Raw genomic sequence first — 27352 nt, 5'->3', positions numbered from 1 at the left:
GGTTATACATATATATATTAGAGGTCGACCGAGGTATCGGTTTTGCCGATTAATCGGCCCCGATAGTTGATTGGCGGAACTATTGGTTATCGGCAAAAATCCATGCCGATAGTTTTTCCGGGTTGGGTCCGTGGCTGGAGTGGCTCAGAAATTCCTCATTATACAGCAAAGTCCCTATAGTCTTCGTTATACAGCATGAGAGCGGCCTCTAGTGGCGGAAATCACTGACAGCACATGCAGTTTGTTTAGACACGTGACACTGCGCACTGCACAGTGGGACACTTCAAAGGCGGATTTAAAACAACAACGAAATGGTGTGTACAGTATACTGTAGTGCATGTTTTCATATCATTACTAAGTGATGAATTTATTAACTAGATGTTGCATTAGTGGAGAAAAGACAGCAGTATACTTTTGCCCATTTGGTGATAAAATAAAGTCTTGTAGACCGCTGCTTGAATCGAATGCGACGCGTCCAGTGTGTGTGATACCGGATAGCTGCGAGTTCTTCTAGACATGGTGCTCCACTTTTAACCATTGTGTGACTAAATATTGTAATATTTAGATTAGATAACCACAAATGTTCTAGAATAGAACCAGTTAAATTGTGAAAGTACACAATATCCATATGTACGTAATTTCAATACCGTGGCCTTTGTGTAGATATTTAAAGATGGCCATCTTCAGCTTGACTGTTGATGTAATGGTAACACTTTACAATATGAGTCCATTTGTAACATTAAGATTGATAAAAGCTGTAATAGAAGTATTTTTCCTTGAGTGTGTTAATTTCAACATTTACTGATATATTTAAAAAAAATTTTAGTTGCTTTTGTTAATATTAATGAACAGTGAACTAACAATAATGACCAACATATGATTAATAATAAAAATTTTTTTCATTTACAAAGTATGGTTCAGTAAGCTACTTTAAAAAAAAAAAAAAAAAAAAAAAAAAAAAAAGTATAGCACTATTTATTTTCCATTCAGTAGTCATTTTAAAAACCATCGGTCAGATAATTGGTATCTGCCAGCGTGTTCACGAATGTTCTCCTATGCTTTCGATTACGAACAGGCAAGTGCCCTGAAGCTACAACGATCTATCACGCCACATTAAAGAGTGACAAAACGGTATTTATTGCTTGAATTTTTTAGTGAAATGGACAGAATTTGAAATCTGAGACATTGTTTTATATCAAATGTAACAAAAATAAAAGCAATGTATTACAATTGTGTATTAGAATTAAAATATGAAAATTAAAAAGAGGAATAGATTATGACAGAATTTTTACGACACTGTTCGTCAAAATGACAGACAATGTTAAATTCTACCGGAACCTCTGATATAGATATATACACACACAAACATACATACATATATACACACACACACACACACACACACACACATACATACACGTACAACGAATCAATTTCTCACCTCTGTAAGTGGTCAGGGGTGAGGTTTGCTGTGTTGTACACTGCTATGTAATGAGTGGGCAGGCCACAACCCTGTCGAATCGAATGTGCCATTAGGTAGAAGTCCACCCTGAAGAGAAGAGAAACATGTCAATTCATATACCGCATTTTATTTCCTCTCGCTAATGCACTTGACTAGATCTCATTTCTGCAAAGCTTTGCACATCTAGCTGCTAAAGCCATTTGCAGAATCCCAGGCTGCATTGTGGAGGACAAGCTTCAGCTCTTGTAAACCAACCAGTCTCTGTTTGTGACAGTGTGGTCCAGTACGGTTCCTGGCGAGGGTGTGCCGAAGTGGTCGGATCCGTAGGAGTACAGGGTGGTGCTGATTCTTTTCTGCACCACGATGAAAGCCAGCTTCGGTTCGTAGTTCGGGATGGTCTCGAAGCATTTCAGAACCTGAGGGATCTCGTAAAGCTCCACGGTCTTTAGCTGGCCGTCAGATACGCCGTCGCGATAGATGACGATCTTCTCAGGGAAGGCGTGGTTCACCTGTTTGTAAAAAGTGGGTAAAATGAGTAAAATACAACTCTACAACATTTAAGAGACGTTTCAAAGATGTAGCATTTTGAAAATCACGTAAAACCTATATTTTAGCTGATTAAGATTATGACATATAATACCTCGTAGTATTTCTGCAGGGCAGCCAGCAGACAGACTCTGAAGCCATTGATTATCTCCTCGTGAGGCATTTGAAAGGTAACTCTGGAGTACCATTTGGTCAGCATGCTACACCAGGACAATAAACATAGGGTTGAGCCTGATTCACAGATATCAAATGCATAGAAGGAGAACATTTTCATTTCAGTACCCATATTAACAGCTCACAGTATTCACACTTTTGGCGAAGACAGTTTTAATTTTGAGTGGCTTGACTATTAGTAGACTTTAGCTACTACATTGATTTAAAGCTGCATGATTAATTGTTATAAGATCGCAATCTCTATTCAAACACCCATGCAATCCCATTTTTAAATGACAATGATTCGCCCATGTCTATTAAACACTTGAAAGATCATACCAGAATATTTAAGTCTGCGTTCGTGTTGCTGCTGACACAGAGAGCAGACAGTTACCATATTTGGGTAAGAAACGGCTTCACAAAGTCCTTTCAGTTACACAGTATTATTTCTGTCTTACAGTCATTCATATCATAGAAATACTGAGATGAAACTTTATAGTTCAAATATAAACACTGATGTCTATGGTAGCAATCAAAATAGAGCAAATACCCTTTTGAAAGTTAACGGGCATGTCAAATAACATTTGTGTCAACTGCATTGTTTCACCACTAGGTGGAGAAAAGTGACTGTTAAAAAATTTATTTGTCATTGAATCATTCATTCAAGAGATTCGTTCAAAAACGCTGATTCATCCAGTAATGAAACAAGTGAAGTATGTACGAGTGAGTCATTAAATCATTCAAACCACTTTCTCATATTTTTAATATGAAAAATCGGTGTAATAAATATATTATATTTTAAATTAATAAAATAAAACTTTAAAAAATAAAATAAATTATATATAAAATGTTTAATAATTCATTCAAATTAAACACTTTTAAATAGACTGCAGCAATAATATTTTGTCATACATTATTTAGTTTAGAGAATGGTGATCTTTATTTGAGAAGAAACAAAAAAATTGTGATCCTCAGTTTATCCAGAAATGTGCAGCTCTACATTGATTCTATTATTGGGGCAATCTAAAATTGGCATAAAATGAAAACTTAACATTTTTTTTATATAAATGCATGTCATAGATGCTACCGTGAACAGTTCATCTATGTATACGTTAACATTTTTGAATGTATTTATTTTTTTGCCCTGATAAAATTTAATCAAAATTTCACTGGATTTTCCAGTCTGAGCAGTTTCTTCCAACCCAAACGCAATTCTCATTTAGCATGAACACATTAAACTTGATTTGATAAATGCACATACCTATAATAAAACTAAGAAACACTAATTTTTTACTGTCTATTCATCAAAGAATTCTGAAAAAAAGCTAAATATTTTGAAGGATCATGCAAAAGATATTTTAAATTGTAATATTTCACAATCACTTTTTTTTTTTTTTTACTGTATTTTTGATCAAATGAATGCAGCCTTGGTGAGTACAAGAGACTTTCGAACTTTTGTTTAGTGGTTTTAATTTACCTGTTGAGACTTGCCACAAAGCCCATGACAGATCTGCTCTTCTTGCTTACATCATGGTGAACATCCACTCCAATCACCATCAGGTATTTCTGTTCAAATTAAAACTACAGTGGTTACAGTGAAGATTTATTTGCTGCAACAATCTAACATCAAAACTATTCAGATGGAATAAAGCATTAAGTTCACTTTTGGATGCCTTTTTATCATGCATTACATCATATTTGATCTATTACAAGTTATTTGTGAACTTGTAAACAAATATAATTAAAGTTGGCAAACAAGTTATTTACAAAGATTTATTCTATTTGAATATTAATGATATTTTAATATTCTCCCGCCAACTCAAAGACTACTAATGAGTTTGTGGCTGCTGGTGTCAAGGTAATAAAGTCTCTTTATGAATGTGGGGGAACAGAGCTTTACACTCCAAGTCAAGATGTGAACCCAGGAATAAATACTGAAACTTGACCATGAATGTGTTAAAAAAAATAAACTGAAAATGGATCACAGCTAGATATCATATACCAGTTCCCACAGTGCAGTGACCATTTTCAGGTTCATTCTTGATATGCCATATTTACTTAGGCATATTTACTTAATCAAGAGTGACACACAGTACGGTAACTCCAGGGCCACCTGTGGGGGAAAAAGCTCTGATTAGCACACACTCACCAGAGGAACATTTACCGTCCACAGCTCTCCTCCCAGTTTGCAGTTAATCTGCAGGAGGATCTTTTGAGCGACGCTGCGGAGCTTCTGTGGCTGGGAGATGGTCCGCACGTTGATGGCCTGGGAAGAGATTCAAACATGATATGAAACAAAATAAAGCTTACCTGACCTTCAAGTAAGCTATTATTCTATTATTCAAGTTATTTTCTATATAGCGCCAGATCACAACAGATGTCATTTACGGTTACCTTTCCTAACAGGTCTATACCTTGTTCTTTTATTAAACAAATGAAATAGCCTTATGTTATTTATCTTTTTTACACAACGGCATGTCATTTCTGTCTCTACGTGGTCATGCGTCTACAATTTCTCCTCCGCTAAAACGCGTACGGGATTGCGGAGTCCATTCATGAAAACGGATTTACTCTATAGCACGGAATGCCACAGAATTTGTCAGTTTTTGGACAGATGAATAAATCAAAAGTAGGTCTCTGACTTAATTCGAATCGCGATATGGACTAGTGTCTGTAAATATTAAAATGCAAAAAGACGGTTTAAATATGACTCCGTGTTCTGCTTGGCTCCGTATGAATTAATGGCAGAGACGCGGTTTTGTTTACTACACAAATACTGAAGCACACGTGAGGCTCGCTCTAATTTTCAGCCTCTGCGTCTCATTATATGACAACATAAATGCATGAACTTAATCTCCAGAGCTGCTGTGAGAGTCACTTCATGTGAATTTGAGAAATTAGCATCATATCATAGTGTATACACACAAAAATTAACCGTCAACCTGTCAAAATAGAAGTAATGTTCAACATGTAACAGAAATGTGTTAGTCTTGTATTACTTTTGTACAGTATAATGTAGGTGTTTATATATTCCTATTTCTGGCAAATTTAAATAAAACAATTAAATGCAGAAATTATAATAATAACAGAAAAAAATTAAATAAATAAAAGGGTTTAATTTTCATTTCATTAAAAATAAATAAATATTTAATGCCTTCATTTGATTATCAGAAAAATTAAAACACAAGAATTTCTAAAAAACAAGAAAAAGATAGGGCCCTGTTGTTCAAAATGTTGAAATTTAGATTTTTCGACTTTTTTTTTTTTTTCACTGAAATAAATGTTTTGTTATTACACAGAGAGTAATGTACCGAAAAAAAAAAGTTTAGAGGTGGAGCGGTGTTCCTGATCAACTAAGTGAAGAGTGGGAAATGGTAAACCAGGAGCGGAGTGACTATTGAATGCTTAGAGCATGGAGGGGAAATTGTTGCTGCTTCACTCCGCTCACATACTCTGATATGAAATATCTAATACGAATACATTCTGTTTGCCACAACTGGGCAAGGCAAAAAACATGTTACTGAAAATTCAGCTTTGCCATGACAAGAATAAATTACATTTTAAAATATGTTAAGGGTCATTCCAGCTGGAATCATCAAATGGTCCCCACCTGACCCCCTCAGATTTGTCTGAAAAAAATCTATGTGATGGGTAATATGCCCAATAGATCATATACAAAATTTCAGATCTCTACTGTGCATACTTACTGTGCAAAGTTTGTTTTTCACCCCGTTTTGGCATCACTGTCTGAGTGACCATGTTCAGACTAAAATATCTCCAGAACTATTTGTGCCAGGTCTATGAAATTCTCTGGGCTAAGAGTCCTAGTCCAGAACTGCATGAATTACAACTCACAGCATTGTTACTGAATTTACACCTGAATGCTGGCCCTCTACTTTTCTTTGAAACTATTACTTTAAGGGTTTTCAGATGTCCATAGAAACCTCAATTTTCAATGTATAAGCATCAAACTTGGTAAATGGTCTGATATGTACCATGTCTTTCACATCCTTTGACATCAGACAATAGAGTCTTATGGATGTTGAGATATTAAGGTCCAAAAATTGAAAAAAACTCATTTACACCAATTTTCAGAGCAATATTTCCCCATGAATGACACCAGGTGTGAACATGAAATTTTTTTTTTTGAAAGAGCATGTTCTTATTGATAAAATATAAAAAAATTGGGATGGGGTTCTGCCTCATTTTTCTGTAATAAGTTTTTAAAAAATCATTGTGTGTGTGTGACATGTGTGACATTCACAACTACTGTAGTACCAGCTATTTTGAACTCATATGCCTAAATTAATGCTATAATGCAGAATTCCATTGTGCTCGGGACTCGGGAAATCCAACCTCCCCCTCGGGAAAGTGCAAAGGAACGGCCACTTAAGTTGGGGTTCCGAAACACACACTCGGGCCAGTTCAGTACAGACCGAGTCGGTTGGAATTATCCATAGGCATCCATATTTTTGCCAACTGTTACAATGGAAAGCATTTACGACGGACATCGGGAGAACTAACTCGGATTCACCGACTACCAACATTCAATGGAATGCAACATAAGTACCTAATCTTGATGTTCCACCCAATCCAGTGAATAATACATCCATTTTCATTGAGAAAGCAGGGCAATATTGATTAGAAATAATAATATTCAGGTGGTATGAGATCTAGCATCAATCAATCAATCAGTCAACAATGATTAATTTTGAGGTCAGTCGAGTATCAGGAACACCAGGGTTCCATGTCAACTTTGAGGTTGACCCAGTTGAACAAGGCCTTCACATCACAGATATGGTCCCAGGACAATATGTTACTTGTATGTATGACCGACAATGGTGGGTTGGTATCATCAGAGACGTCTCTGACACAGAGCAAGACATTCAAGTGCTTTTTTTGCATCCCCATGGCCCAGCTAGAGGCTACTTTTGGCCAAAAAGGGAAGATGTCTGTTGGGTGCCTCTCCAGCACATCATAATGAAAATTGATGTGCCAGTTACTTCCACTGGACGATGCTATGTCATAAAAGAAAATGAAACTGTGGATTCAGACACTTTCATGAACAACTTTCAGTAACTGTTATGTCATTTGTGTTGGTGGTATACATTATTAAAGTGACTCATGTCTGGAAGTACGTTTTTTGTATTCTGTACTTTTTGTGGAACATTAGTGGAACATTAATAAATTCTGTTGAAATGCCCATACGAAGTTGAAGAGCAAAAGTGAACAATAGGATCAGTGACGAAACTCTGAGTTTTAAAAAAATCATTACAGAAAAATGAGGCAAAACCCCATCCCAATTTTTTTATATTTTATCAATAACAATATGCTCTTTCAAAAAAACAAGTTTTATGTTCACACCTAGTGTCATTCATGGGAAATATTGCTCCGAACATTGGTGTAAATGAGTTTTTTTCCATTTTGGACCTTAATATCTCAACATCCATCAGACTCTATTGTCTGATATCAAAGGATGTGAAAGACATGGTACATATCAGACCATTTACCAAGTTTGATGCTTATACATTGAAAATTGAGGTTTCTATGGACATCTGAAAACCCTTAAAGTAATAGTTTCAAAGAAAAGTAGAGGGCCAGCATTCAGGTGTAAATTCAGTAACAATGCTGTGAGTTGTAATTCATGCAGTTCTGGACTAGGACTCTTAGCCCAGAAAATTTCATGGACCTGGCACAAATAGTTCTGGAGATATTTCAGTCTGAACATGTTCACTCAGACTGTGATGCCAAAACGGGGTAAAAAACAAACTTTTTTACAGATTTTTTGTGAAAAAAGTACGCACAGTAGAGATCTGAAATTTTGTATATGATCTATTGGGCATATTACCCATCACATGGATTTTTTTCAGACAAATCTGAGGTCGTCAGGTGGGGAACTTTTCCAAATTTTGATGATTCCAGCTGGAATGACCCTTAAAACTGAAAATACTATCACAATATTACGGTTTTTAACATTAAAAAGAAGTCTTAACTTTATTTTTTGAACAGTAGTGTGTGTGTTACATTAACAGTAACTGAACTATGAAATGCAAAGACATTGTGTTTCAATGAAACCTGTGATGGTACGGGACTCTGGATGCAGCAGAGCTTTTTGATGGCGCTGTAGAGGTCATCTCTGTTTCCGGTCATAATGCAGACAACCAGCTGCACACGGGGCTGAAAACCAGGAAAGACAATATACTATTATATTTAGATTAATACCCCAATGCACTACAAAGCCAAAAGACCCATTGCCCACAGTGGGCACTTTTAAAAGCTCTTTCATTATTTTTTTTTCCAGGTCCCTTTGTGTAGGTTATTTTCCCACCTCACTGGTGAGTTGAGAGTGAATGCTCTTGACGAAGGTCTCGGTTCGATCATCCCGTAGCTCTACACGGATGGGCCGCTCGATTCTGATGCCCATAGGTCCGGCTACCCTTGTAAAAGTGCTCACCAGCTCCTCGGCCTGATCGGTTGCTCGTCGGGGATAGAAAACAGCCCAGCAGTTCAGAGGCACCTGACGGAAACAAATTAGGAGACAAATAGAGAGGAAGAACTACATTAGAGCAATGTGAGAGAATGAGATTTGAGCTTTCAAATTAAAAACATCCAAAGAATTTTTTTTTACAGCATAATCATCCTCTTTTGGTAGATCATTCAGAGATTAAGTCAGCAGATTCACTAAATAATAGATCAGTGTCATTAATTTCAAATCATTCATAAGAACAAGCTCATAAGAGTCATTTTGCTCAGGAATCAGAATACACTGGTCCAGCTATGTATTTCTGATTCACTAAAATGAAACTGGTTAATAAGAGTCATTTTACTGGGCTATCTGTACGTTTGTGATTCAAAAAATATGAACCAGCTTCTAAGTGTCATTTTGCTCAGGAATCAGATTTCACTGGTCCAGCTGTATGTTTGAGATTCACTAAAACAACTAGTTCATAAGAGTCATTTTATTCAGAAAAACAGACCTAATTGGTCCAGCTATATGTTTCTAATTCACTAAAATAAACCATATTATACTGTAAGGCCACGTTCACACTGTGAGCCTTAGTGCTCAATTCACTTCCAGTATGAAGAGATCATGGTTCTGAACTGGCCCGCATGTGCAAAAGAACGATACAAACAGGGTTCCCCGGTTTTCACAACAAAATCCACCCGATTTTCAAAACTACTGTAAGTAAACACAGAGGTTTATTTATAGTGTGATCTGCTACAGAAGGCAGTGAAATTATGCAATATAACAAATAAACACAAGAATGTGACAAAAGGCAGCAGAGTTTTTAAACTTTTATGGTACCAGCTAGCGATGTCACAATACTCAATATAATATCGAACCGTTCGGTATGACATCCACGGTTCAATTCACACTTGTGTGGTTCTTCGGTTTTGCATTTAAATAATTTCCTTGTTTTATTTCTCTCGAAATTTGCTGTGTGTGTGCCCGTGATTTCACATGCTAAGATGAGGAAACACCTCCCCGTTTATATTTGAAAAAGCAACACTTGCAGAGCATCTTCCCTTCTCATGAAATGCAATGATAAGCGTTTCTAAACTTGTTGTCCAACAAAAGAGAACATTATAACTTATTTTTACTTCACAGCATCAGTCGAGTGTTTGAAATAACTTCCTTTTGTGATCTGATGTGGCTTCTTATCATAGAATGAGGCAGACAATATATTCTATAATATACGTCGATTAGCAATGCCTTAATCATTATGAAAATACACAAGATGGCTTGAAGAACACAGATAAACCATATATTATTGCAGACGAGCGTTCATTGTCTTTACATTTCATCATTCAAAACATTTAACGTTACATCTTGTTTTTAATCAGTTACTATAATAGCGATAGCGATGCCTTTATCTATATTAGAGATTTCCTGGCTGGAACGTCATCAGTGTTATCTCTTTGACGCATATATGGATTTTCTGCATGTGGGCGCCCTCTGGACTCCAGTATGAATGAAACCCATCCTATTTTGTGTAAAAATCGGAAAAATAATACCTCTCTCAAAAGAATATTAAGCAGATATATAATAATCCACGCTTTTTCCAGTGTACAGTTTACAAGAGTATTTTGTTGTTAAATCGATGCAAAAAAAAAAAAAAACAACAAAAAAAAAACACTGATGTGGCAAGTAGGGCTGGGCAATATGGGCAAAAAAATTATCACAACATTTTTTTTCATATCAGTCGATATCGATAATCATCACAATAAATGTTAAATCTTAATTTCTTTCAAGTTTAAAGTCAGATTTTTAATCCAAAGTAAAGTAGTCTAAAAACATTCAGTATAAATGCACACATGCTATAATTATACATAATTATCCATAAATACATACATACTATAATTATATACCATTTCTCCTGTAATTAAATTCAATGTGAATATCCCACATTGCTGCCACAATACCATGGTGCAGTGAGTGTTACTACAGTAAATTCATGGTAAATGATGGCGATGTGTAGACTGAAAAGCCTTCTGTCTCGTTGCACACAGCTTTAGACCAGTTTGAATTACAGAGTCATTTGTGTTCATCACTGAATTAAAGTGTTTCACACCGGATCTCACAGCGCTGTTTTGTGTGTGACAGAGCCGTTCACATATCGCGTCTTTTGCACTCAAATTCGTTATTTCAAATATAGGCCCGCTCATAACGGAAGCGACGCAGTCATGACGCGCATGCGGTGCGACATGCTCGGTTTTTCCAGGCGCGTCCGCACTGAATCGAGATAATAAACACATCTTCTTTAGTGAGCTTGCGCAGTTTGAACTTTGGTCCGAGCGGATAAACGGTCCGTGTGGCGCGATTCAAATGAGTCGTGCTGTTTCGTTCCGCTTTTGGCACATAAAAATTATATTGAATATTTATCAAACTCTTCATATCGGTTTATTGAGGAAAATTATATTGCGATAATAATCGTTATCGAGTTATCGCTCAGCCCTAGTGGCAAGCTATCAGAACCAAACCGAAAACCGTGGTTAAAAATCGAGGTACGTATTGAACCGTGGACTAACTGTATGTATACACACACATATTTATTTATATTATTATTCTACTTATTTATTTATATTATATATAAATATATGAAAACTGAATTTGAGAATAAAAAAGGTATTTCATAGGACCTTAAAAAATGTAATTTTTGTTAAACTTTTAATAAATTGCTTTTAAATTGTGCAAGTTTCATGATTTCAATTATGTAGACATGCTTCTTGATTAATGTTTTTTTAATTTAACCATTAAAATAGAGTCTATAAAAATTCTTACCAAAAAAAAAAAAAAAAAAAAAATCCAGAAAAATTAAAACGGGATCCTATGTGATCGGTAAAGTCTGATCTGTTGTAAAATCTTACTGTTAGAACTGTGAAAACCATCTGTTCTCTATATTGTGATTATTTTACATACAGAAAGTGATCAAAGGAGCAGTCACTTCATTTCTGCATTTTAGCCAAAACTCTGGTTATAATCAATGACACCGATTACACTGCTCAACAAAGAGGACGTTTAACATTGTGTTTTCTCTGTAATGATAAAAGTATTTGTGACACTGCAGAAATTGTGTTGCAATAGGGAGGTCATTGCATTGTGTGCTCAGCAGACATGACAGTGCAGTGCTGCAACCTTTGATGCAAAAGGAGCAGATCTAAATATAATGCTCTTTTCATGATTAGTCAATCTTGGTGGCTGTTAAAGTTAAAATATTATGTTTTGAGAATTCCACAAGTCATTCTCATTTAATATGCATGGATGTTAGCCAATCATAGCATTTACACCGAAGACTCACAGTCCCTTCCAACAGAGCGTTTAAATCAGAGGGCTAAATTAAGGGTACAACGTGACCATTATATATTAATTATTACCATTTCTGATTAACCACATTAAGATAAGTGCACCTTAGGAAACATTATAAAATCATTTTGAAAATGCATTTCATGACCCCTTTAATACCCATGTGTGATGTGCCTCGAACAAAACGTGTGAATTCAATCCCCACATTTCTTTCACTCAAGCCAAACAAGGCTGTTCTCTTTCTGCAGTGTGAAACCTGAATCCTTTGAAAATATATAGGTTCTGCAGTCCACCTCCTCTGATCAGTGTGACATGTGCCCGCTGCACGTGTGCACTCCCCCGCAAACCAGTGACTCACAGTGATTTTGTTCAAACACCCTACGCTGTGTCCGAGCTCTCTGATTGTGCTGACTCACAGTGCTGATGGAGGGGTCTCGAACCACCTCTCTGGACCAGTCTACTGATGGAGATGTTACGAAGGAGGCTGAATGCAAGCAGATGGTCTCGCTGGGCAGAGTTCTTCCTTGAGTCTGTGTAGAAACAAAACGTTTAAGTAATTCAAGTTAGCTACAAACACATCAATGGATCATGATGAACGAAACACTTTTTTTTCAGGTTTTATAGATATTAACTTATCTATATAAACACACAAAACTTATTTGCACATTGCAATAATGCTTTACCCCTGATTTTTATCTTTTTATTCAGATCCATAAAGGTTCAGACTCAAAACAGTCTATGTGCATTACAATTTTTTTTTTTGCATTTGAAAAGGAATCAGGCACAAAAACTAAATACACAGTATTTGCCAGGTACAGAAGGGTTCCAGTCAGGTAAAATACAATATTTCAAGAAAACCCCATCAAGTTCAGAAAATGCCATATAATAAATGCTATATAAGTGTCTTTAATAATATTACTGATTATGACAACTGATATGCAGTAATATATATTATACAATAGTATATTATATACTATACAGAACAATGCAATATAATATATCTAGGTATAACAATACAGTAAAAATAAACATTTCTAATTTGAAATTATTGAAAGATATCATGGATCTGTGGATGCATACTACTGTTTAAAAGTTTGGTGTCAGCAAAATGTTTTTTTTTTTTTAAGAAATTAATACTTGTCCAAAGTGACAGTAAATGCATTTATAATAATATAAAAGACTACTACTTCAAATAACTGCTGTTTTCAAAATTGTTAATTAATGTTTCTTGAGCACCAAAACAACATATTAGAATAATTTCTGAAGGATAATGTCACACTGAAGACTATATTAATGACACCAAATATTCAGCTTTGCCATCACAGGAATAAATTATATTTTAAAATACAGTCAAATAAAAAATATATATTTGAAACTATAACAACATTTTATAATATTACTGTTTGGATCAAATAAATGTAGCCTTGGTGAGCTTCTTTTCTAACTTCTTTAAAAATAAATAAATAAAAATATAAAATAATATACTTTATTTATTTACTTATTATTATTACCAACCCCAACTGTTCACTAGAGTAGACATATATGTGACCCTGGACCACAAAACCAGTCATAAGTGTTGATTGTTCTGATAGGTCAATATTTAGCTGAGATACAGCTATTTGAAAATCTGTAATGTGTGGGTGCAAAAAAAAAAAAAAAAAAAAAAAAAAAAAATCAAAATACTGAGAAAATCGCCTTTAAAGTTGTCCAAATGAAGTTCATAGCAATGCATATTACTAATCAAAAATTAAGTTTTGATATATTTACGGTAGGAAATTTACAAAATAGCTTTATGGAACATGATCTTTACTTAATATCCTAATGATTTTTGGCATAAAAGAAAAAATTGATCATTTTGACCCATACTATTTATTTTTGGCTATTGCTACAAATATACCCATGCTACTTGAAACTGGTTTTGTGGTCCAGGGTCACATATAAAAAAATGCAATTTAATACAATTTAATGCAATTTTCTTTAAGAGCTATCCAAGTACAATGAGCTGAACATGAACAAATTTCTGGTTTGATATTGATGGAGGACCTGACGGAGCAGTGGATGCACCTACGGCACAAAAAGTTCTCTGAACTACACTCTCAGGTATAGCTTGGAGGTGCGTGTTTCCATTCTCACCACTAGAATCTCCTGGCTGATGCTGAGGCCCCAGCGGGCCAGCTCTGAGACAGCTTCATTATTGCTGTTGATGTTGTGCAGCAGTTGTTTGAGACTCTGGGTGTGCTGCTCGGCTCCCACATTGATGTGCATGGTCAGATCCTGAAACAGAAGACAAACAGTTAGAAAATAACCTTATCTGAACAGTCTGCAAAATAAAGATCTCACCCACCTGACTCTGTTTGACTAATAATTGATTCATACCTTCATCGCTTTGAAGTCTTTCCTCATTTTTTCTGGGATGCCAGTCATGAAGGAGAGTTCTGGCAGCAGCAGGATTTCACCCGTTATAACCTGTTATGAAACAGATCAAATTCACATCTTAGTATCTAGTAAAGTAAAATTACAATTAATAAATAAATAAAATAAAATTACAATAGTGTTCTAAAGTTTTGCATTAGTACGATTTTTTAATGCTTCGAAAGAAGCCTCTTATGCTCATCAAGGCTGCATTTATTTGATCAAAAATAGAATATAAAAACAGTAATATTGTGAAATGTTACTATAACTGAAAATAATGTTCTTTTTTAAAAACAATTTTAAAATGAAAATTTATTCCTGTGATGGCAACGTCGAGCAGCAGTCATTACTCCAGTTTCATTTAATCAATTTAATGCTAAAAAAAACAAAAACAAAAAAAACACGTACTGACTTCAGACTTTTAAGTAGCAGTGTATACGACTGGTACATTTTCTTAATTCGCCTGTGTCATCCAAATAAATATTTAAATGCAGACCCTGCCTACTATTTATCAGGCCAAATAAACTACTGTTAAAGCACAGTACCCAATGACACCACTAGATGACAGCAAGGAGTCTGAATTCAATCAAGCCCATGATATTCAACCCACAACTGACTGATACACAGCTGTCATGTCATTTCTAAAGCTCTTTAATAACTAAGCAAACAAAATGCCACCACCTTTTATTCCAAAAATCATAATGAACATTATTTTACCTTTCCTCCAGGTTTGGACCGCTCTTTTGGACGATGGATGAGCAGGGGTTGGTCCAGTTCCTTTATGGTAATGCCATAGTTCTTTCTGTGCATAATAAAAAAGCTAATTAGAAAATTGACAAAACAAACAATAAAACAGTAATTTGTCACTTTAAACTAGCACATATATGTCTCTGCCATCATAATGAGCTATAATTGATGAATGCATGAACTTTCACAATGTCATTTGCATTGCATATAATCCAGTTATACAAGTTATGATCCAGCTGTTACATCTTTTACATGCATTCAGGTCTTAAATCAGAGAAGTGGGTTCTCCACATAGCAGATGAACCTGTAGTAATCGACAAACGTGGTCACAGTTCCGTCAGCCAAGGTGAAAGTGTCTTTGGGAGACTTGGACCACTCGATGTCATCGATACGGTAAGTGCGGTTATTATAGCGTGTGATCACGATTGAACCGACAAACTCCTTTGTGCATTCGTCTTGAAAGCTCTCTCGACTTCCTTGGTAAATCAGGTTCCTACAGCAGATAAACGGTTATTCAGGGTTAAGCAAATGGCATCACTGCACTGATTATAGCGTAAATTTTAGCCTGAAATTTAGTGTGTATTTTAAATAATTTATACAGATGAGATCTGGTCCGAAACCTAGTGAGTTGCATTGCTGTCTCCACACTAACAACAATTAAATCACTAGAGATTAGTATCACTAGAAATATAGTAGGTGTCTGCCCGCACTCCCATTACTAGCCATTGGATTGTGATGCTGCTTATTTTCATTAAGTTGAGCTCTGCTAAATTGTCACATCAGCAATGATCTCTCCCAACTCTCATTAAAAATGAATGTTATGGCAGCATCTTAACTGAAATAGAATTTCATATGCAGGCCAATTTATCTTAATTTAATTATTTTTTGGTGTGTGCACCAAAAGCTACCTGATGACAAAAACGGCAATTAAAAGTCCAATGACACACTATAAACAAATAAATTCTGAAAGAACGGTTAGAAAAACCATATAAGATCTTTCAATTTCAACCCAGTTTATGAAGCAGTGATGCATTAGTTCAAGAAGTGCATAGCATACATAAAGTTTGGGTAAAAAAAAAAAAAGTCCTTAATTAGATTTGTTGTTTTTTTTCCCTATCCATACCTCTCTGAACAAAATGAAATAATCCATTTCTCTCACCTCGCCTACTATATTAGATAATTATTTCACTGAGCTTGTGGCAAAGCATATTGCTATTGTCTTCGCTATGAAGAATACATGCAATGCTGCACCTAGAATTTGGTCAATTTAAAAATACATTATATAATCAATTAAAAATATATATTTTAAAATAATGTAAAAATAATATAAAATAATGTTTTTAATTAATAATATATATATTTTTAATTAATTTAATTAATAAAACATTAAAAGTATTATTAATACTATAATACTATATACTATACCATTCTATACTATACTATAATACTATAATAATATACAATACTATAATAATATACTACTACTACCATAACACCTGTAAAATCATTATGATTAGCGCCCAAAAAAAATCCCCGCCTTCTAGAATTGGTAATAATTGTTGAATATTTAAAAATAGATTAAAAAAAGAATGTATTTATTACATTAATAATTTAATATTTTTTAATTAATAGTATATTATAAAAAGTAGAAAAAAGTCAAATATATTACAAGTATTATTACTTAAGTAATAGATTTAAAAAAGAATGTATTTTTTACATTAATAATTTAATATTTTTTAAATTAATACTATAATATGAAAAGTAGAACAAAAATTTATTAAATGTATTATTAATACTATAATAATACATAATACTACTACCATAACGTAAAAAAAAAAAAAAAAATTTACACACACACACACACACACATACATACATACATCAGTGCAAGTTAAATGGGGCTCAAAGCAAGTGAAACAGCTTTGAAGTGGAACGAAGCCTGCAACTGGCAAAATGGCAATGACTTCATACATGTGGATGTCAGAATGATTGATTATACTGATCAAACTCACATGACATCCAGCACAGAGTCGTTTCGCAGCACCTTATGAGAGACGTCCACAACGAGGTACAGGCCTCCATCGGTGTGCTTGATACTGGTGGAGTATCCAGGCCACACCTGAAGCCTGACGGACACGCATTTACAAACACAGTTAGGCACAAACAATTGCAAGTATCCTGAACAGAGCATCAACATGCAAACCGATATTGCAAGTGGTGCTGAAATGGTTCAAACGTGTCTGGTAATCATAGGTCAGGTGGAAAAATACCAAATCTGAAGTCTAGATTTATTCAGTGTGAAACCAAACAATGTGGAGCACAGCAATTTTGGTTGGATTGCAATCACAGACAATCAGGTCAGTGCAAAATACCTGTGTTTGCCCAGAATCACAACAGCGTTGGGGTCGTAATGGTTTCTGCCCACCAGCTTCAGCCCCAGTAATTTCATCACTCTAAAGTGGAGAGAAAGAATGAGAGGAAAGCAGCAGGAAAAGTGAGAGATGTCAGCTCTGACTGTCAACAAACCATTATAGCACAGACTTGCCTCATATGCACAGAAAAAGTGGAGCAATACTCCACAGGGCTCAACAATATGGCCCGTTTCACACCGCACACTCATGTGGTGCGTATGAGAACAGCTTAACTACAACAGCAGGCTCATGTTGTGTTTTCACACTGGCAGCGTTTCCCAATACCTTACTAAATATTTGCTTTAATAATGGCCATAAATTTTCAAATGCTTATTGGTAGTCAGCCACTGAGAATTATTACAAACTTGATTATAATGAAAACTAATTTATGTGGAAAGGGAATCACATTTGCATTGAAATGGTCAATAAAGGAATATTGATTTTAAGTTAATTAACAGCACGTGCAAAATCCAGCTGTCACTGTTTTTTTATTTATTTATTTATTTTTTACTGAAAGCTGAAATAAAATAAACACTGCCGTTCAAAGTTTGATTTTTATGTTTTTAAAATAAGTCTCTTATGCTCAAAGTTCTTTTTATCTGATCAGAAATACATAAATATTATGAAATATTATTGCAATTTAAATTAACTTTTCTTTTTTAATTTACTTTAAAATATAGTTTATTTCTGTCATGCAACACTGAATTTTCATCAGCCATTACTCGTCTTCAGTGTCACATGATTCTTCAGAAATCATTCTAATATGCTGATTTATTATCAATGTTGGAAACAGTTGATACTGTGATACTTTTTTTCAGGATTCTCTGATGAATAAAAAGTTAAAAAGAAAAGCACTTAATCAGAAATCTTTTCTAACAATGTAAGCTTCACTATCACTTATCAATTTAACACCTTGTTAAATGAAAGCATTAACTTCTTTCAAAGAAAGAAAGAAAGAAAGAAAGAAAAAAAGAAAACATTTACTGACCCAAAACTTTGAACGGTAGTGTATAGTTATAAAAGACTTATATTTTAAATAAATGCTGTTCTTTTTAACGTTTTATTCAAAGAATCCTGTGGAAATTATCACAAGTTCCAAAAAAAAAAAAAAAAAAACCTTAAGCACAACTGTTTCCAACAATGATAATAACAGTAGTAAATCAGCATATTAGAATGATTTCTGAAGGATCATGTGATACTGAAGACTCGAGTAATGATGCTGAAAATTCAGCTTTGCATCACAGGAATAAATTTTTTTTTTTAAATAGAAACCCAACACACTATTGAAATAATTAACTGTAATACTGTTAATAAATACATTTTTGTTCTGTATTTTTAATTAAATAAACACAGCCTTGATGTGCAAAAAAATATTAAAAATCTCATTGATCCCAAACGTTTGAACAGCAGTGTAAATATTAGATGAAAAACTTAAGGAAAAAAAAAAAAAAAAAAAAACTTAGCATAAAATAATAAAAGAACATAAAATTAAAGTAATTAAAATGAACTGAAACTATAACAATAAAAAAACAGCCATTTACAAATGAATAATTAGTATAAATTATACTAAAATAACAGGTGAGATAATTATGATTATATTTATGAAAAAAAAAGAGAGCAGAAATCTGGTTTAAAATAAATAGCGACAATCTAAAACATTAAACATCAAAATAATTACTGTTTAAATAGTATAACCACAAAACCTAAACATGGCTATTAACATGATTTTATTGTTTTATTGCTCACTAAGTTTTCTGTTTATTTACATACAATTTCACAGCTACAAGTTTTGTATTTAAACTTTGTGTCATCCTTGACAAATTGAGTGTTTACCACTTCTTTGTCTAATAATAATAAAAAGCTGTTTTGCCATGACAATCTAATGTATGATCCTTGTTCTGCTGCCAAATTAAGTTTTTAACTTTGCAGCTTGAATAATATAGAGCTTTTAAAATCAAAAGCATCACATTCCTGCTTTTAAACCCTCCAAAAATTGGCCTCTTTAATTTGATACTGTAAATAAACTCGCTTTTTGCCTTTTGAAGTCAAAATTAATTTTTGTGGTAATCAACATGCTCCGACATCTGTCGTCGAGTGAGTTTAACTTGTATTAAACCCATAATATTGCTTTAACACAGAATGAAACCCACAATCTTCATTCCTCTTTGTGCCGTTACGTCACAAGGTCCGTAATGCGATTACACTTATTTAATTTTCCAAAATTGCTTGATGACCCCACCATCTCCGATCTTCAACGGACGCTGTGGAGGGAAATGGAGTGAGGCAGGCACAGCTGAGCGGTCTCTCAGGAGCATGTTTTCACTCCTGGCTATCAAGAGCAAAGAGGGTGTTCGGTCCCCACTGAGACAGCAGCTAATTGTAGATTTCAAACATGGTTGGCTTCAGACAGGCCCAGTGCTGAGACTCCAGGACAACACATTAGGGAATCTGCTGAGTGATATGACTGCTAACGGTTTTGTCTTACAAGAGAGGGAAGAATGATGTGTATGTCTGTAGCTGAGAGGGAAGAATTACGCCTACTGAAAACACTGGAAAAGATGTTACATTTTCTCTGAGGGTGGGTTAGTCAAAGTTTTGCTTTTTTACTGCAGTACTTTTGGATCTATATGGATTTGCCAATGTATGTGGCCTTTGCTATGTTTCACAGGGACAGCTGTATTATTACTTCCTGCTTTATTATTGTGGTGCCACTGAATTCAGATTTACACTACCGTTAAAAAAATTTAGGATCAGTAAGATTTTTTTCCTCTATATCAACTTAACACTTTTATTCAGCAAGGGTACATTAAATTGGTCAAAAAAAGAGAAGGCACTGAAATATATTTTTTCCTCCCATCTCGTATTAAGGGTTTTGTATTACGTTATTACCTTTCTGCAAAAAGACAGATGTTCATAAACACTGTATGATTCAGACACATTCCTAATGGTAAGTGTAAAATATGTCTGATTTATTAGGAAGTTAATAGTTAATGGGAAAACACTGATTTCTTGAGTCAGGCCTCCCCATACTATAGACCGGTGTGTTTTGTATTAAAATACTGGTGCATCTGATGTCCAGTGTGCACAAAAAATTTGATGAAAAATCATGAATCGATCTGAATCCAATCTTGAGGTACCGAAAGATTCCCACCCCTAATATATATTCTATTTTCTGTGAAAAGACTAAATGATAAAAATAAATATTACAACCATATTAGCCCCTTAATTGTGCAAAAAAAAAATACAATTATTAACATTTTTTAAAGGAATATTCACAAAATTTTTCTTCCATGTATTCATTTTAACAGTAAACCAATAAAAGGGATTAATTTTCATTTGATTAAATGATAATTTCATACTACTCAGAATATCAAATTGGCTTGATAGAGACTGTTTAGGTTTTTTGGATTTAAAAAAAAAGTAATGAATGGATTATCATTGTAGGGTGGTTGTTCACACACTGCTAAGTTTATATGCAAACACTATGGTGCAACGGATTACAAAACTCATGGTTCGGATCACTCGCGGTTTTTGAGTCACGGATCGGACCATTTTTCGGATCAGCAAAAAAGGGGAGGAGTCAAATGTAATCTGCTTTCCATTTATTACAAGAACAGTATGGCAAGAAACTTTTGGTTTTATCAAAAATAACTTCAATAAAATAAAATACAAAAATATCTGAGACCTAAAAAACAGACCAAACCTTATAATGACAATTTTTTTTCTTTCAGAAATTCTTGTTTCTTGAAAAATTAATTTTTCTGATAATCAAATACAGGCATTAAACATTTATTTATTTTTAATGAAATGAAAATTAAACCCTTTTATTTGCTGCCAAACAAACATTTTTTTCTGTTATTTCTTTTATTATAATTTCTGCATTTAATTGTTTTATTTAAATTTGCCAGAAATAGGAATATTTAAACACCTACATTATACTGTACAAAAGTAATACAAGACTAACACATTTCTGTTACATGTCAAACATTACTTTTATTTTGACAGGTTGCCGGTTAATTTTTGTGTGTATACACTATGATATGATGCTAATTTTCTCAAATGAACCAGTAAAATTTACATGAAGTGACTCTTACAGCAGTTCTGGAGATTAAGTTTATGCGTTTATGTTGTCATATAATGAGACGCAGAGGCCGAAAATAACCGCGAGCGTCACCTGTGCTTCATTATTTGTGTAGTAAACAAAGCTGAGTCTCCGCCATTCATTCATACAGAGCCAAGCAGAACATGGGGGATTCATATTTAAACCGTCTTTTTGCGTTTTAATATTCACAGGCACTAGTCCATATCGCGACTCGAATTAAGTGAGAAACCTACTTCTGATTTATTAATCCAAAAATTGACAAATTCTGTGACATCCCCTGCTATAGAGTAAATACCGTTTTTATGAATGGACTCCGTGATCCCGTCCGCGTTTTAGCGGAGGAGAAATTGTAGACACGTGGCCACGTAACGTAACGTTAGAGAGAGAAATGACATGCCGTTGTGTAAATAAGATAAATAAGTCTATTTCGTTTGTTTAATAAAAGAACAAGATACAGACCAGTTCTATAGGAAAGGTAACCTTAAATGACGTCTGTTGTGATCTGCGCTATACAGAAAATAAAGTTGACCTTCAAGGGGGCCCGGGCCACCCCCCTAATATTATGGCAGGGGAAACACTGTAATCTACAAGTTTTAAAAACGAGTTAATCCGTGAGTCATGCGCGTTCCGAACTATGGGTCGTGATCCGCACAGATCACGGATCAACCGCGATCCGTTGCACACCTAGCAAACACCACATAAAAAAGTGAATTTTGCATCCAGTGTCCCCTTTAATAATGTTAAAATGTATTACAGTAGCAAACAGTTACTTTACTTTCAATTGTATTTTTGATCAAATAAATGCAGACTTGGTGAGAATAAGAGACATCTTTTAAATTAAAAGAAAAAAAACATCTTGCTGACCCCAAACTATTGAACTGTAGTGTAAATGGCCTCTGTTATAAGTGACTAACCTTGATCTAACAATGTAGTTCACACTTCAAAGCAAATGATTCTTCTCATGGTTTCAATATCATAACCATTTCTGACTCACCTGTTTTTGCAGTTCAGTTTCCATAAATGCTCTGGATGAATGAGGGAAGGAGCCATGCATTGTGAACAATGCATTATGTCTATGTAATACATCAAACTCTTATTTCAACCCATTAGTGAGGTCATGCATTAATGAAACAGAGCGCATTTGTTTCCTCTCAGAGGAGGGCATTTCAAACAATGGAAGAGAAAAACAGGAAGAACAAATTACAAACACATCTGCCCTGTGTCGTCTTGAGAATCCTTATTATTATACATGGAGAGCACAAACCTCCTTAGGACCACGTTGTAGAACGGGATACACAGATCAGAGCTGGGCGGCAGAATCTTTGTCAATTGGATCTTTATGTCGATCTCTTGATTATCGGTTTTTCTCTCAGCTTTAAGATGAACAACCTGTTACACAGCAAAGCCAAAGTAAACTTGGGTAATTAGGTGTGTCTAAAGTGAAAAACAACAACGTCTAACATGCACACAAACCTCTTCAAGGCGTTTTGGCAGATAGAGGATGGATCCATCAAAAGCCACCACCTCTCCAGTAGTAGGCCGATGTTCCTTCATCATACCGAAGCGCATACCGAGAGACTCAACGTTCGGGCTGAAATTCAATAGCTAATCATTAATGCCATTAATCATGCTTTCTCTAAAACAAGATGCTGATCATCATAATTATTCAATCAATACTGGTTACTATATAAGACATGATCTAAACATCTAGTTTATTCTGACAGGCTGAGGCAAACAATATGTTTCCATTAAGAAATGCATAAGAAAAGGTGCACTAATTTATCTTCATACTTGGCTGGCCATTATTGATCTTCTTGAACAATCAATATTAGACATCATTAGCTCTAAACAATGTTTACAACTGGATAAATTATAAGTGGCCTCCTGTAGCTATGATGTTAATTTGCATAAAATAATCTGGTACAATTAAAAAAAAAAAGTTCTGCACACATCTGGTCATATACAGTAAATTCAATAAGGCAGCCACCATAAGACTGCAAAAAAACTATATTTTAAGACTTACTTAAAAGTAACATGGTACTGAAACACAGCATCATTTTTGCAACAGATGGGGATGTAGTTTGATCCGATGGATACGGGACTGCCTTTTGTTCCCATTTTCTGCAGAGGCTCCCTGTAGGAATACAGTACAGCCTGTACCAACTTGTTGAATTAATTTGTTAATAAAAACAGCACCAATGAAAGAAATCGTTTGCAAATTAGGTAGAACTGGGTCATAACTCAGTTACAATGCATATAATGTACACTACAGTTCAAAAGTTCGGGGTCAGCAAGTCTCGTGTTAAAGGTGAAGTTCACTTCCAGAATGATAATTTCCTGATAATTTACTCACCCCCTTGTCATCCAAGATGTTCATATCTTACTTTCTTCAGTTGTAAAGAAATTATGTTTTCTGAGGAAAACATTTCAGGATTTTCTCCATATAATGGACTGATATGGTGCCCCGAGTTTGAACTTCCAAAATGCAGTTTGAATGCGGCTTCAAACGATCCCAAACGCAGTTGTAAACGATCCCAGCAGAGGAAGAAGGGTCTTATCTAGCGAAGCGATCGGTTATTTTCATAAAAATAATACAATTTATATACTTTTAAATCTGAAACGTTCATCTCATCTTCCTCTTCCCGACCTCTGTTTTTGTTCCAGTTCATGACAGTTAGGGTATGTCAAAAAACTCCCATCTCATGTTCTCCCTCAACTTTAAAATCGCCCTAATCGTCACTGTTTTACCTTTTTGGTTAAGGGTGTTTGATCATCTTTGCATGTTCACTTTGCAAAGACTGGGTCAGTACTTCCGCAGTGATGTAGGATGATTTTGAAATGATTGTTGAACTTGAGGGAGAAAATACTGTCAGAGTTTATCAACATACCCTAACTGTCTTGAACCAGAATACACAGTTCAGGGAGAGCAAGACAAGATGAGCGTTTGAGATTAAAAAGTTTTTAAATTGTATTTTTTTTAAATGAAAATAACCGATTGTTTCGCTAGATAAGACCCTTATTTCTTGGCTGGGATCTTTTACAATCGCATTTGAGATCGTTTGAAGCCGCATTTAAACTACATTTTGGAAGTTTAAACTCGGGGCACCATATCAGGCCATTATATGGAGAAAAATCCTGAAATGTTTTCCTCAAAAAACACAATTTCTTTACGACTGAAGAAAGAAAGACATGAACATCTTGGATGACAAGGGAGTGAGTACATTATCTGTGAACTGTTGTTCTGGAAGTGGACTCCTCCTTTCATGTCTTTCTTTCTTCAGTCAAAGAGAAATTAAGGTTTTTGAGGAAAACATTACAGAATTTTTCTCCATATAGTGGACTTCAATGGGGATAAGACGGTTGAAGGTCCAAATTGCATTTTTATTGCAGCTTCAAGGGCTGTACACGGTCCCAGCAAAGGAATTAGGCTCTTATCTAGCAAAACGATCAGCCATTTTCTAAGAAAAATACAAATTTATATTGTTTTTAACCACAAATGCTCGTCTTGCGCTAGCTCGACCTCAGGCATTAACATAATCACTCACACATGATAGGTGGAAGTACCAACCCAGTCAAGTGAAGGTGCAAAGAAAGTCAAACGTACTTTACAAACAAGCTTAAAACAAAGATGCTGGACGATTTTGAAGTTTGAGGAGAAAATGAGATGGAGTTTTTCGCCCTACACTTCCTTTTTTAACTGAAGCACACAGGCGAAAAACTCTGCGCGTGACTTTTCTACCGTGATTACACAAGGTGTGAAGACACGCATGCAAATTGCAGAGCTAGCGCAAGATGAGCATTTGTGGTTATAAACTATATCAGTTTTTATATTTTTGAAAAAAATAACTGATCATTTTGCTAGATAAGACCCTTATTCCTCGGCTGGGATCGTGTAGAGCCATTTGAAGCTGCACTAAAATTGCAATTTGGACCTTCAACCCGTTGGCCACCATTAAAGTCCACTAAATGGGGGCAAAAAGAAATTTTTATTCTGAAAGTAAACCGATCCTTTAAAAAACCTTGCTTAAAATAATCCCAAATTACAAACAGGACAATAAACTGCTGAAAGAGAACACATACTTCACTGTCTCAATTTTCACTTCAACTTTAGGGGGTGTTCCTGGAGGAATTGGGGCTTCTTCAGAAACAGAGGTAGCAGACGGCAAGGAAAATGGGACAGGAATGGGAGACACAGGGCCAATTGGTCCACGACCCACACTCATATGAGGCAATGCTGCTCTGCCAACACCAACAAATCCTCTTCCCAGGAAACTGCAACCACACAAAGAAAAACTCAAAGTATCAGCATTTTGATGCATTTTAAATAATCATCTTTTAAAATTTGCAGTTCTATCAAAACTGTTAAATCTATCAACATTCACACTCTCTCATGTCATTCCAAACCCGTATGACATCCTTTCATTTGTGAAGCAAAAGAATAGGTTCCAGAAAGATAACTAAAGTCCATAAAATGATCATACAGGTAATCCTTATGACCATCACTTAACAAGCAGAAAAATAGCAAATATGGACTAAGAATCAGTCTTGGGTAGTGCTGGTGAAAATCACCTGAGTGATTCTTCTAAGCGAGTTTCTTCTCTCTGTGGAGTCAAAGCAGCTGCTCCAACGATAGCCGGCTTAGGCTGGACATCAGCCCCCATATCACCTGCTGCCCCTCGTCCTAAATTAAAAGACAGAAATAGCAACATACAGTTAAGACAAATAACAGAGACATTATTTGCAGAAAAACGCTAGTTTCTAATCACAATTAAGACAACCTGCTGAACTACAGAAAAAGATATGAATGAAATTTGGACAAAAAGGTCCAGATAAGGCACTATAATTTCCATTATGCAAAAAACAAAGACAGAATTCAGTCAAAAAATGAAATTTACTGTAAAATGTGGAGTATTACTGAATTGTGCCAAATTAGGATGAACAAATATAAAGCATTAAGTATTAAAATGTAATTAAACCATTAAAAGAGAATGCAGAAAAATTAAAATGGAAAACACAGAATTTGGAAAAAATAAAAGGGCATTTTCAGGGAATTTTATTGTTTCAGGGAAACAGTAAAAACTAATTTCATAGTGCCCTAAATGACACAATCCTTAGTAGATAACTACGATAAAATGTCAACAGACACTATATAGTTAAAGATTAAAACAGCATCCCATAAACCCGAGTTTAATTAGGTTCAGAACTTTTTTAGGGCCTGACTTTGACAGCTTGTGTCAAATATTTTAAGTGACAACAGCTGTTGACTGGCAGATGTAGGTTAAGAGGGTTGATTAAATGGATAGTTCACCCTGAAATGAAAATTCTGTCATTAATTACTCACCCTCATGTTGTTCCCAATCTGTAAGACCTTTGTTCATCTTCGGGAACACAAATTAAGATATTTCTGATGAAATTCGAGCGTTCTGAGCCTCCATAGACACCACGGTCAAGACACAGAAACGCAGTAAGGACATTGTTAAAATAGTCCATGCGACATCAGTAGTTCAACCGTAATATTTTTTGTGTGCAAAAACAACGAATGTATCTTCTCAGAGGGTCAGAGAGCTCTCAGATTTCATTTAGAATATCTTAATGTGTGCTCTAAAGATGAACAAAGACCTTACAGATTTGGAATGACGTGGGTGAGCAATTAACAATAGAATTTTCATTTTTGGGTGAACTATCCCTTTAATTCCAAAACTGGTGTATTAGGG

General features: G+C 34.9%; 1 protein-coding gene across 3 annotated transcripts in view; it reads right to left on the bottom strand.

Moving 5' to 3' along the window:
• Positions 1–27352, bottom strand: part of piwil2 (piwi-like RNA-mediated gene silencing 2) — a 34618-nt gene that overhangs the window by 2037 nt on the left and 5229 nt on the right. Inside the window, exons 4-22 of one of the 3 annotated variants that reach the window (XM_051111305.1) lie at positions 26208–26319; positions 25719–25910; positions 23662–23772; positions 23112–23229; positions 22903–23027; positions 17498–17578; positions 17138–17251; positions 15430–15618; positions 15096–15180; positions 14343–14432; positions 14100–14240; positions 12383–12496; positions 8490–8678; positions 8237–8338; positions 4311–4427; positions 3639–3727; positions 2103–2208; positions 1718–1971; positions 1442–1549 (exon numbers count right to left, since the gene is read on the bottom strand). In XM_051111305.1, coding sequence (XP_050967262.1) covers positions 1442–1549; positions 1718–1971; positions 2103–2208; positions 3639–3727; positions 4311–4427; positions 8237–8338; positions 8490–8678; positions 12383–12496; positions 14100–14240; positions 14343–14432; positions 15096–15180; positions 15430–15618; positions 17138–17251; positions 17498–17578; positions 22903–23027; positions 23112–23229; positions 23662–23772; positions 25719–25910; positions 26208–26319 — 2437 coding nt within the window. The remainder of the gene's footprint in view (positions 1–1441; positions 1550–1717; positions 1972–2102; positions 2209–3638; positions 3728–4310; positions 4428–8236; positions 8339–8489; positions 8679–12382; positions 12497–14099; positions 14241–14342; positions 14433–15095; positions 15181–15429; positions 15619–17137; positions 17252–17497; positions 17579–22902; positions 23028–23111; positions 23230–23661; positions 23773–25718; positions 25911–26207; positions 26320–27352) is intronic. The other 2 variants (XM_051111306.1, XM_051111307.1) reach the window with 2 other exon arrangements.

The sequence above is a fragment of the Labeo rohita genome, chromosome 5 (assembly GCF_022985175.1).
Source record: "Labeo rohita strain BAU-BD-2019 chromosome 5, IGBB_LRoh.1.0, whole genome shotgun sequence".
In the NCBI taxonomy this organism is placed as follows: Eukaryota; Metazoa; Chordata; class Actinopteri; order Cypriniformes; family Cyprinidae; genus Labeo; species Labeo rohita.
This window is presented reverse-complemented; position numbering and strand designations above follow the sequence as displayed.